General features: G+C 45.1%; 1 protein-coding gene across 1 annotated transcript; it reads right to left on the bottom strand.

The window, feature by feature from the left end:
- Positions 1-6,186: 6,186 nt before the first annotated feature.
- LOC132259571 (breast cancer type 2 susceptibility protein homolog) lies at positions 6,187-9,992 on the bottom strand. Its single transcript, XM_059757260.1, has 3 exons — positions 9,880-9,992; positions 7,010-9,817; positions 6,187-6,720 (listed from the first exon to the last, which is right to left on the bottom strand). Coding segments are annotated over exons 1-3 (3,213 nt in total). The 5' UTR covers positions 9,882-9,992; the 3' UTR covers positions 6,187-6,317.
- Positions 9,993-12,512: the final 2,520 nt, after the last annotated feature.

The following is a 12,512-nucleotide window of genomic DNA, read 5'->3' as shown; positions in this document are numbered from 1 at the left end:
CTCATATTCTGCACGATTAATTGGGGAATTTTAAGTGCTTGAAAATAGCGTAACAACATGAAAGTCACTTCATTTGTCAATTTTGCTGCAATATTTTTAATTAAATGAAACTCTGGGACGAAATTTATAAATGCAATTTTCACTTTAATTCACTCGCATTTGGCTTTTTCATCAAAACTCACCCACTTTTCCCGGCCATTGGCGAACAATTTGCCCGTCGAGTGTACAAAGTTGTTGAGAAAATATGATGAAGAGTTCAAAGCAGATAAATTAATTTACTTTAGCGCGATGTTTCTATAATAGTTGTGCAAGTGACATTAGCTTCAGCAGCACTGAATTTACCGCGTGCAACAGCTGAACACTGTGAAGACATGAAGACATGAGGAATTCTGGTGGAGTAGTGCTGAAAGAAGCAGAAAATCCCTCCAGAAGGTGAAATGCTCCGCCACCCCAAATGGTGGATTTATGGAAAATCCAGTTGAGAATGAAATTTTGTGAATTTTCTCCACTCCGTTCTGGGGTCAGAGAGGATATCTTGGGACGAGGCGAGAGTGTGAGGCGGGACAGAGCGTCGAATGAGCAGCTATGAAATTTAGTCACGTATTAATTGGGCCATAAATAACAAAATGTGTGGCGCTCAATATGATCCGAGGGACATTTTGTACAACACTTTTATGTATTGGCAAAAATTGCCTTAAAAAGCATTTTGCTATAAACTTTCCCATGGACTCACAGCACAGCAGATACGTGAACTCCTCAGCCAATCGCCCGAGGAATGGCCTTTTGCTTGTGAGGAAAATCACTGAGATGTTGCACTTTTTTACACCAACCCTGGCAAATTCATCATCCCCAAAACTTCTCATCATTAATAACTTTTTGCCCCTGCTTTCTATTCACTCGGCAAAATTGAGGATTAAATTATTCTCCGTGAAGTTCATCGATTTCGCCAGTTTGCTTATCCAAAATAGGTTCAAATTTGGTTTCAGAATTAGTAAAATCATGGTCTGAATCTTATATTTGGAGTTGAATCGATGTGTGATCAGAATGGTCAGAATTATCCATTAAATGTGTTCCAAGTATTCCATGAAAAATAAATTTCTTCCTTTTCTCTCCCAATCTGTCAAGAATTTGATCTGAAACAGCTGAGAAACGAATTAATTGAGCTGAAAACTTGCTAAATAAGCAATATTTATACAAATGAGACTCCAAAATCTGCCTTAATTCAACCAGATTCAGCGCAGATTTAGAGATACCTTTTATGGTCTGTCTGAGACTTGATTTGTCCGAATCTGCCTCCAGCTGTTGAGTATTTTGCGGCCAACAATGTACAATGTCTCAAGACTCTGCAGTTGAATGCGCTGAAAGCTCATATAAAGTTCATAATTATGATGTTGCTCGGAAGGAGGAATTAAAACAGCATTATTGTAAATACAGTATCGCACGGCGAGCGAGGAGAAGGGGTTAATTGCCAGTGCAATGTGGCTCTATTACGACACGGAGGGAAAAAGGGGGAAAAATGCAGCGAGTTGCGATTTAAGGCGATCGCCTCGAGAGAGTAATTGAGAAATGAAGTGATGAGAAATGTGGTGGAAAATCAATAAATGGCTGTGCAATATTTAAGTGCGTGTAAATTATTTTCCAAACAGCGCAATTCCACCGTAAACAGTCGGTGGGCGGAGGAGCAGCCGTACAGTGAATTAAGTGAGACATCGCAGAGGGAAAATAAAAAAGGAGTCTAAATGGAGAAGGAGCGACGGAGAGGAAGAAATAATTTAATATGAGCCGGGAAGAAGTCCCACTTATGTACATCCTAGTTCGGGGGAAGTTTTTGTGTGATTCTATTATGGTCCTCCCCAGAATTTTGTGTACATATGTGAGTGCCTGTTTGCTTTTATAAGTTATACATCTCTCAAATGTCGCTATACATTTGTGCAGGAGCGACAGGCGAATCTCTTATTTTCAATTCCTCCGGCTTCCTCGGAGTCCTCTGCGCTATATATAGAACAAAGTCGCAGTGCCCACCGTAGTGAGTAAATATCCCCCGACACACAAGTTGAGTCATATAAATTGTGAGTTGTAAAGTGAATGTTTGACTCCGGCCCAAGAGCGCAGTGGGCGTCGGTGGGTGGATCGAATAATAAAAAGCACGAAGCAAGCGACATTCTTCAGATGAATTATTTAACAATTTCGCTCTCGACTCCGTGAGCGCCGGGAATCGGGGCGCAAAGTTATGGCTGGGATTGGACGGCAAATCGAAAATTGTCACCGTCACGGTGGAAATCGCTGTCGTCTTCCATCGCGCGCCATTCTTCGCCACGACATGACTTCCTGCCTGTCACTTCCAGCCTCAAAAATCCCCCGCGCGCACAGGAAGTCCTCGCCGCAATTTCGGGCGCGCCGGCAACGCAACTTTGCCATTAAACTCTCTTTCGCCACTTCGCGCCCTTCGCGCCAATTACCCGCCCCGCTCGCGGCCGTGCAGCAATAACTCAAAAATTGCATGCACAATAACCCCACATTACCACCTGATAGAACGCCGCGGTCGCACGTGAAACTTTCCTTGCACATTTGAAGGGAATTAGACGATGCGAGAGTGGATCTGCAATTTACGGTTTTGGCGCAAAGTGCTTTTGCGCGGGCTTAAAGTTTGCTGGATGCGAAAACCCAACTGCGGTTGATCAGCGGGAAGTTATGAGCGTCTCAAGGAGTCACGAGGAGATAAAATACCAATTTAGATGCATTGTTGTCTTAGAAAAAGCTTTTAGGATCACTTAAATTCTATAGTGTGATTTAACAGCTCAAGTTTCTCACTTGAAGATGAGTCAAGCGAAGCGAATTCTCTTTGAAAGAAAGTGTTTCGTAATCACTTGAGGATATTGAGTGGAGTTATTAACAAGAATTCTGGCTTGTCTTGCAAGGATATTAATAGCAAGAATCAATCAAACACCTTTCTTTCCAAACTTCTTTCAATATTAAGCAAATTTCCGTGGAAGAAGATCTCAATTCAGGCTCACAAACACCCAAGAATACAAATGCAAACATGTGCAAGTCTCTTATATCAAAACGTCTCGTCACGACGTAGGCTTAGTCAGAGTCTTCGCCTACTTCTTCGAGGCATTTCATTAAAATTCACCATAAATCCTCCGCGGCTCACGTGCAGCGCCGAAGGGCGCGCTGAAAGGGTTGCAGAGTCTCCGCGAAATAGAAGTGGAGTGTCTTCTGCATTTTTAACGCACTTCATTCGCGTTGACGCACAGAATAATTCACGATGGTCTTGTATTTCGCCAAGTATTTCACGAAGATGACATAAATTCGTAATGTCGCGCGCGTGAAAAGCGCCCTTCTCTCCTGTCACACGCCCCGGACGCTCTTGGATTGTGTCAAAAGCTCTGCGGCACAGCCGCCAAAAGTTTATTCATTAAGCACATAATGGAGAGATAATTTAATTTCATTTGGCTTGGCATAAGAAAATGGCTCTATTTATTCGGCAAAAACACAAGTGCGCCCGCACTGTCGTGCGAATTTACACAGTTGCCGCGCTCCGGCAAGTTTTCGGCGGCGGCGGCAAAGGTGGTCGGGTGTAACATCAACAATTATATTTGTCGCGCTTAATTTTCAACTTAAGCACTTCATTAAGCGCGTGAATTCTTCGCCACTCCAGCTGGAAAGGTGGCAATGTGCCTTTGTTCCGGCGACCCACCGAAGCTCTCCCGGAGCTTTCGTGACGATGGGGCAAAGTCGATGTTTCTTAATTAATACGTGGCCCAGGAGGAAGGAGTGCATTAAATTGACAAATGAGGTGAATTTTTCCACATTATCCACCAACATGCTCGGGATGTACATTCACGGGCAGGAAAGGGAAATTACTTTTGCATACATTACACCGGGAGCCAATTGAGCTGACGACAAAGTCTTCACGATAGCAAACAATGCGGTTTTGAAGCGACTCAGAGAAAGATTAATTTCTTACTCACATTTCAGCACCGAAAGTCGATAAATTTGCTAAATATTTAGCAATTGAAAAGAGTATTTGAGTGCAAGCAATGATGAATTCTTGCTTCCGGACGTGATAATAAATCTAGAAAGCGATTAGAAAATGCTAATCGAAATTCAAAAGCCTAATTAGCAATTAAAACAGAAGAAAACACGAACATATTTCTAAATTTTTTATAAAATCATAGATTATCGTCATTTTCAACGCGAACAAAAACCAAGGTGTGTTAATTCTCTTAAGTTTACGACTTTATGCGCTAAAAAAATTGCTTAAGTCAGCACAAGAACGACAAAGGAATTTACTTTAGAAGAAGCTTCTGACAAAATCCGTGAATTGAAGTTTTTTCTTGACGTTTTCTTTTTTCAAACGGTCAAAGGGTTAATTTGCTTTGCAAGAGCTTTCCTCCACCCTTGAATATCACGAAGTCTTTCATTGCCATTGTTGTTAATTTCCTCGCAACCTAGAGCTGTAGTCGATTGAATTGTCGATTTGCTGAAAGGCAGACAATTGAGCTTTCTCGAGCTTTATCTTCATTTGCGTCAAATCGAAAGAATTCCCCGGCGAGCAGGTGCTGCTGTGCAGGTTCTGTGCATTCAATTGCGTCCGCAAGCGATTTCTGGTCTGCACGTCGCTGGAGTGGGCAGAAAGAGTGGCGGGAATTCCTCAAGACATTCCCGACGAGCGGGAGAGAGAGAGAGAGAGAGAAGGAATGTGTAATCCTTGCCAGGATGCGTGTGAGGAGAATGTAAGAGGGAAACGGATTAGAGGAGGACTAAAGCTCGTGTGATTTATCGTCTGCCCGCCATTTCACTCTTCCTCAACTCCTTTTGTCTCTCCGTTCGCCCGGGCGTTTCGGGGGCTCAGCGGAGGAATATTTGACGAATGTATTTGTGATACGGCGGAAGATTTATGGCAAATAAAGCTTTCTCCAACTTTGTGATTCTTTCCCCCGCAGCCGGCGAGCCGTGGAAGGTGTGCAGAGGAAGAGTGTGATTTCCTCTCTATCTCGCGTCCTCATCGAGTGACGTGACATTAGCGTGAAATCTCTCCGGGTCACACACACACACTCCTCCGCAAGCATCTTTAAAATGGAAAGCACTGGCTCGAGCGCTCCATGAATGTCTCGCCGCCGCTCGAGTGCCATCTGAAGGCACGTCGCAATAAATCTTCTCGCGCCCTTTATCGGCTGCGGCCAGCGATCTCGAAGGGTCGCGCCATCCTGCGGAACAGCCATATTGAGCGCTCGATCGGCGCCGATAAAATTAAGCTGCAATCGTCGCTGATTTATTTCAGGTCCGCTAATGCTCTTGATTATCTTGTCAGCGAGCCGAACACAGTGTTTATTGGCGATTAATTGTGTTCCACCTAAACGCCTTTTGTCAGTATGCTCTGGCGGTTAAGCCGATATCATAATAATACGCACGTAATCGCGATTTACTGCGAATATCTGCCAACATGGCATGATAATTCACTAATCACGCAATTGTTTTACTCCTTTAATTGAATGTTGCAATTTAGAAAAACACACGGAATGCAAAACAGTTTGAAAATAGCCTTTTTCGACATTTGTTTCAATGGATAAAATTCTTTCACTTCTTTACCAAAAGGTGAACAAAATCCTTGACAAAATCAGTTCATAAGTTATTAAACTCAAAAAGCTCAATGTCACAATATACTCAAAACAAAGGGCTAATCGAAGTAATCGCAATTAATAAAACATGCGAATTCTTTGCCATTTCGGCATTCAATACCGAGAGAAATTCCTCACCGCACAGTTTCTTCTCGGGAAATGTAAATATTTTTCCGCATATTTTCCGCGCGTTCCAAGGAAAACATATCGCTTCGACCCAGACAAAAAAACGCGTCAAACTCCGCAATTCTATAGAAATGCCATATAAGCGAAGCATCTGGAGAAGCAGTCAGTGCGTGAAATTTTTTCCATTGCCATTCGCCAAACCTCCCCGGAAAAAGGGGAACGAGAGAGAGAGAGAGACACCCTTTAATGTGTGTGACTTTAAAAGCTAAGTGGAAGGCACCACTGCAGTATGTATAAGTAACTCTTTTCCGCCCCGCGTCTTCTCCCATCGCCTTTTGAACGCCCAAATTTCCACCACGACCGCATCTCGGGGTGGAAATTTGTATTCCACACACGATTTCCGCCTATCAAAAGAATAAGAGCAAATTTTCCACCAAGAGTCTCATATTTTCGCACTCACACACTTCCTCATTTGCCACCGAGACGCGCGCGTGACGAACGGCCGGGAAATCGAAGAGCGTTCTCAATTATCACACAGTGCAATTTCTCAGCCGTTTATTGGCAGCATCACAGCTTTTGCTGGCACGCGGCGATGAACGCCTCCACATCGCACAGGCTCAGCGCCTGGCGCAGCTCCTCCAGCGCCCCCTGGTACGCCGGCAGCTTGGGATTGCGTGTGATCACCGTGGCCTCGGACACCGCCAGCACGGGCAGACTCGTGGACAGGCGCTGGTTGAGGTTGCTGAAGCACAGAATGGCGCGCGGCTGCACGATGTCGTCGAAGGCAAAGTGCGAAAGTCCCTTCCAGCAGAACACGCGGATCAGGTTCTTCTCCGCGTCCGCCAGCACCACGTGCTCGAGATTCTGCCTCGGCCGACACACCTCGATCGCCACCACGATGCCAACCACGTCGAATTCATTGAAATCCGGCCGCACTCTTGTCGGCAATTCCGAGAACGGTGTGATTCGCCTGGAAGAAGTGGAAAATTGCAGAGAAATTGTGTGTTTTGAGTAACATTTGACTAGAGAAAAGCCGATTTTCACAATAATCAATGGAAAATCAAAGACAAGAAGTAAATTTGGATCTTTCAGAATGAATTGTGACATCTGAAACACATTAAACACAGGAAATCAATCTTACTTTAAGTCTAGAATAAGCATTTTCGCAAATTGAACCCAAAAAACAATGTTGTTTGCCTCAAAATGCACTTCTTTAAATTCAAATAACTGTCTCCAAAGGCTATAGAATGCCAACTCACCGAGTATATCGATCTGGAGGACTTGTGAATAAATTGCCATCCAGCTTCCGGATGTTCTGATCCTGTTCCTCAGCTGGCGGCCCGTCGATGAACGTCACCTCGTTGCGCACTTCGCGCGCTCTGCAGTTGCTGAACTCGTAGAAATCGCCCTCCTTGAAGTTCAACTCTTCCGGCGGTGTCCAGAAGTTCAGCATGGCACTCATGTCCGGCCTCTCGGCGTCCACGATGCGCAGCTGCAGCAGCTTCTGCACGCGCCTCTGCAGGCGCTGCTGTCTGATCCTCTTCCTGATCACCTCCACGATCTCGCGGTCGCGCTTCTCCTGCTGCTTCTGCTGGTGCTCGCGCAGTATCGCCTTCTGGCTCGCTGTCATCTCGTTCTCCACGCTCTCGGGATCGTAGGACGTGTTGAAGATGTCGATGAGCTGCTCCGGGTCGCGAATGCCGGAAATGTTGGTGATGTTCCGAATGGAGAAGCTCTGGTGACTGCTCTGCTTGGCGCATTCCTCCTGCATCTCATTGAACACCGCCTCGAAGTTGCTGAAACTCTTGCTGGACAGTTGCGAGCTGTGGCGCTTCTCCATCCGCTCAGATCGCACCACAGAACTGTTCCGCAGACTCTCGATTAAGACTGGCGGATAAACGCGCAGAATGCAGACGCGAATGCGCGGAATGAAGCCGCCGTTGAAGTGAATGCTATCCAGATGGAAGCACTGTGGCTGAAGCTGCCGCTGGAAGCCCAACATTGTGTCCCATCGACACCGCCTGGTCGCATTTCCGTGCAGTTCCAGCGTCGCCGATGCCGCGAGAGGCGCCTGAGGTTCATCGCAATTCACCAGTTTGCATCCCTGAGTGATCAGCTTCGTGCCAGCGCTGATTCTTCTCCACTTCACCATCTTCGTCAGCATTGCATCGAGTTTCCCAGTGATTTTGTACCATCCGTCGCTCAGCACAATCACTGATTCGCTCTTCACTTCCAGAACAAACACAACCAGCGTCTTGTTGGCGGGTTCTTCGTGTTCTGTGATCTTCTTGAGGGCAGAACTGTGGCCCAGAACGATCTCCCTGAAGTATCTGTAGTGCAGCTGTCGCAGAATGTTTCCCGGATTGAGCAGTTGTCCGCTGAAGAAGTCAGGAAATGCCTTTTCCATCGCCGACAGCTTAATTGTGATGAATTTCCAGGCATTTTCCGTCCATCCCGAAGGTATTTGATGGGGATTCACGCCTTTGGAAGCTTCAAAAGCCCGTCGAAGTTCAGGAAATCCTATTCTATTCCGCAGATTGGGAATCACAGTGAAGTGATCGAATTGCAAATGCACCGCGTTTGAGCTCTCAAAGTCCAGCTCAAGACTATTCTCCCAATTAATGCCTCCGGAGGATTTCCTTGGAAGCTCTTCACCCACAAAATCACACAGTTTTCGCCTTCCCGACTTGAGTTTCTTCTCAATCTCCGGCGTCTTGAAGTTTTCCGAGTAGTTCTCGGGCTTCTCTTTGACACTGCACTCCTGAAGCCTTATTGCCTCTTCCCTGGCCAGCTTCACTGCCTCCGGAAGGTGAAATTCCTCTGCGCGCATCACTGGCGATTTCAACTGTTCCATCTGAGTGAAAAATGCGTTGTCGTCGAACTCTTTGAGGAACGTCTCAGTGTCCATGTCATGCAGGAAGCTTATCTGGGAGTTCACGGAAGATTCCCGCTGCACAGGTTGAGCTTGAGGAGTCCTGAAGTTGGCCGTTTGGAAGCCCGGACCGTCAAAAGCCATTGGACCCGTAATGTCGCCAAACATGTTCTGAACTCTCTTCATTGTCTCGTCGGAGATCTTAATCTTGTTCATGTTGGCCATCTGGAAACCTCCGAAGCTCACTTCTGGCATTTGCGGCTCATTAGAAGTCTCAAAAGCGTCCCTGAACAGTCTTTTGGGCGCTGACACTTGCTTGTCCCGACAAATTGGAGTTGTGGGCGGATTCTCCGCCTCCCGGAAGTCTGTGAAGCTCTTCCTGACCAGCTGGACGTTCACAAAGTCCTTCTTCCGTGCCGAGAACAGAGGTTTCTGCGTTGAACTCACTAAACTCCCATCCAAAGTCTGACTTAGAGCATCAATATTGCCTTTTATGACTGGAGAATCTCCCAAAATCTCCTCTTCAGGCACTGGAATCTCCGGCAAATTCACCTCGGACTCCAGACACAGAATATCTGGTGAATTTGGAGCGCCTTCCTCTTGTCTCTCCTCCAACTTTGGCCTCTTCCTGTCCGGACCGATGACTTGACTGGGAATATCCCAGAAAATATGATCAGCGCCGTCGTAAAGCAGCATCTGCGTCTCTCCGACAGGCTTCTGGCAGCCACTCGGGCCGGCAACAGGTTCAGGTACATGCTTAGCGTCCATCAATTGCGACAGAGGAGCGAAATCCGGGATCTTATCGCCATTCGAAGGCACTTTCTGCGGCTGCCTCACATTGTAAACTTCCGGGAAAGTGTACACAGACAGAGCGGGCTGGACAGGGTCTGATGTCTCCGCTTCCTGCTCACTTGCCGAGCCGTAGAGGTCTTTCAGGAAGTCAACGCCCATCCTCGCTTCAATTTTTGTCGGCTGGGAACTGAAGTAAGTCAGGGAATCTCGTGGTTTATCATCCAGAGCATCTGCACTGATTCTCTGTGACAGAATCTCGTTGTGAGCTGAAGTCAGACTGCGCAAGACACGCAGTTCTGTGGGATTGCTTGGCGTGCTGGCCAGGGACTTCCTGTAGTTCCTCCTCTTCATCCTCTTGGGCGAGGGACTCGGAGGAATCACTTCGTCATCCGAAGAAAGTGACCTGAAACAGCAAAACACCTCAATAATTGACTGTCCAAACACTCATTTAATGAAACTGCTCACATTTTCACTTATTCTCTGTGAAAATTCACTGGATAAAACACTATTTTATAAAGGAAAAAACACTATTTCGCGCATTCTGCGTATAAATTTATGTCCTGAACTTGTTTACTTATTTGACAATTGTGGATTTTTGGCGCACACAACAGAGGGCGATAGAAGCGTACAGAAGCCAGTTAAGTGTTATGAGAAATCTATTCAAATGTAAAGTGTAGAGCATATGCTTCATGAAGCTGAACACTAGCATTAAACACCAACTGACGTCCTTAAGATATTCATTTTCTCTTAAATTCTTTACATTTTTGAGAGTATTTTGCAATATAACCTGTGTATTTGGTAAGTTTTCATGTCTAGTTATGATAATAGATTAACTACATGATTTTATAACACCAAAAATTATGCAAATGGACAAAATTAGGTCTCATCAGACTTATAATTGAATAAACATTTTGCTTTTGGCAAACTTTTCTGCAACGCCTAATTGAACTTCATAAGCCAGAATGTTCTCACCTTTTCCATGCCATCTTCTGACCACTAATTTTCCACAATTTGTGTGCAGAAAGTGAAATGAGGGGTGATTTCCAGAAGTTGTGAAAAATTCAGCGGTAATTACGCCCAAACTTGTGGAATTTGCAACCCGAAAATGAAGTGCAAATTCACATTACGGCCTTCATCAGTGTAATTCTTTAGCACAATTCCAAATTCTCCGCGCGACTACAATTGCAATCAGAAAATAATTTGCATTTCTGTCCTGGCGAGGAAGCATGAAAGATTCATGAGACATGTTAATCAGGGTTAATTCGCCCCTGGAATTTATTATTCCCTTTGTTGTGTGCGCACTTTCTTCCGCTCCGCAATCTCAAGGCTGTGGACACTTTCGCTCTCGCGCACTATCGCGCGGCATTTCGCGTGTGCAAACAGAACTGCACTGGCCGTGTCAATGGCGGAGCAGTTGTTAGCTGTCCGAGGGGCCGGAAAGTGGCCCAGAGAGCGAGGGCAATTTGAGTGCGTGGCGGAGGAAAAGGGGTCGCATCTCCGCAGCTGAAATGATGCGGTTCCGGTCCACGAGCACGGAACGTTCGACCGGAAGTGCACCCAAGCATTAATCGCCGTCCCTGTTCCGGCCAACTCAACCCAGCGCAGCCGAGCGGCAGTTACGCTGCGGCCTGACCCTCACTCAGTCGCTGCCTTCGGCCAAGAGGACTCGGAGGAATTTTTCGCCACATTTCACAGGCCATCCACTGATGTTTGTGGGGCTGCAAACTTTTCCTCTCATTCACTTCACTTCCCTCTGCTGAACACACAAGTGAGCACCCAAGGGAGGGAGATGTTGCAATTCAAGAGTGCTGTACAGCGCGCCAGAAGAGCGTGGAAGCATTCCAGACACCTCTCATTCTTCCTTTTTAAAGACTGTCTAAAAATCTTAAAATCTGTGTCTTGCACATATTTTTCTAGGTTATGTAATGCATTTAACTGCATTAGCAGACGCAATAAGAGTATAATTGCCCAGCATTCTGAACATAATTCAACTTATGGGTAGAGTTTAGCATTTACACTCAAAAAGGTCATAATTCCGGACTCTTAGTCATAAAAACCAACACTAAACTTGAACATAACCTCAAATATACATCTTAAGTCGTAATAGATTTTCCTAGTTTTATTGCAACAATTTCAACAGGATCTTCCAAAATTACTAAGCGAATTATCCCACTAAGAATGAACTGAGCATATAAAAAGTCTGAGCACAGATTTTCCAAGTCGTGTGTCCACTTTCTTGTGGGGCAAAATTGGTTTAAACCTAAAGGCATTGACTGTATTAGTGATGACGAGATCAAATTGGCCCATAATACGCTTAAAGGACTACAAAAATTCCCTTAGTTGCTCAAAAATTGGCAGTTTTTCTTGCACTATCTGTCATTACATAATCCTTTATCGCGTTTTTGCCTTTTCCTCTTCTAACAACTCTTGCACACAGAGTTCTTTATCCTCACGCAAGTTCTCACTTGAGCCTCTTATTATCATTGGATTTCGTCGTTACGCAAATATGACAGTGTGATAAATTGAGCAAATTGAGCAACAATCTAATCGTAATGAAGCATGACACTAAATGTGCTTATCTCTTAGGGAATGAAGCCATTTTAAGAATAAAACAACTCTGCTACAAATTCAAAGCATTATTTTTGAAAAGTAAGGCTATGTGAAGTGACAATCTCTCACGTAATGACGACGTCATAGAAACCAGACATTTTTAAGGGTCAGAAAGTGGTGTACAGAAGTCAAATGTCTTCTCCTTGTTAACATTCAGGTGGAAAAGTCTGCGCTGTTTTTGTGAAACGCGAAACTGTTTTGCATGAAAAATAAATATTCGCACAATTTTCCATGGCGAGAAAAGGGATTATGAAGCGTAATGGAAAATCATCTGAATTTTAATGCAAAGGTGGAATTTTTTTGGTTGTTCTCGGCATTTCGACAGAACACAACGAAATTCCAGATGATAACTTTCCGGATTAGCATTGCAATTCGCTGCCGGTTTTCGCTCTTTTCCCTTGGTTTATCTCGTCATTTCGACACACTCGTGATGAATTTGACGAGAGAAGTAATTTTGCCGCTTTTCATCCCAATATAGAGAGAGAAAT

The sequence above is a fragment of the Phlebotomus argentipes genome, unplaced genomic scaffold (genome assembly GCF_947086385.1).
Source record: "Phlebotomus argentipes unplaced genomic scaffold, Phlebotomus argentipes genome assembly scaffold_18, whole genome shotgun sequence".
Classification (NCBI taxonomy): Eukaryota; Metazoa; Arthropoda; class Insecta; order Diptera; family Psychodidae; genus Phlebotomus; species Phlebotomus argentipes.
Note: the sequence above shows the minus strand (reverse complement) of the source record. Positions and strands in the feature narration are given on the sequence as shown.

What these genes read in the sequence shown, in the direction of transcription:
- LOC132259571 (XM_059757260.1), bottom strand. An exon ending in CCTCCAGATCGATATACTCG is followed by an intron (nt 6,721 to 7,009) that starts GTGAGTTGGCAT and finishes CACTTCTTCCAG; the next exon opens with GCGAATCACACCGTTCTCGG.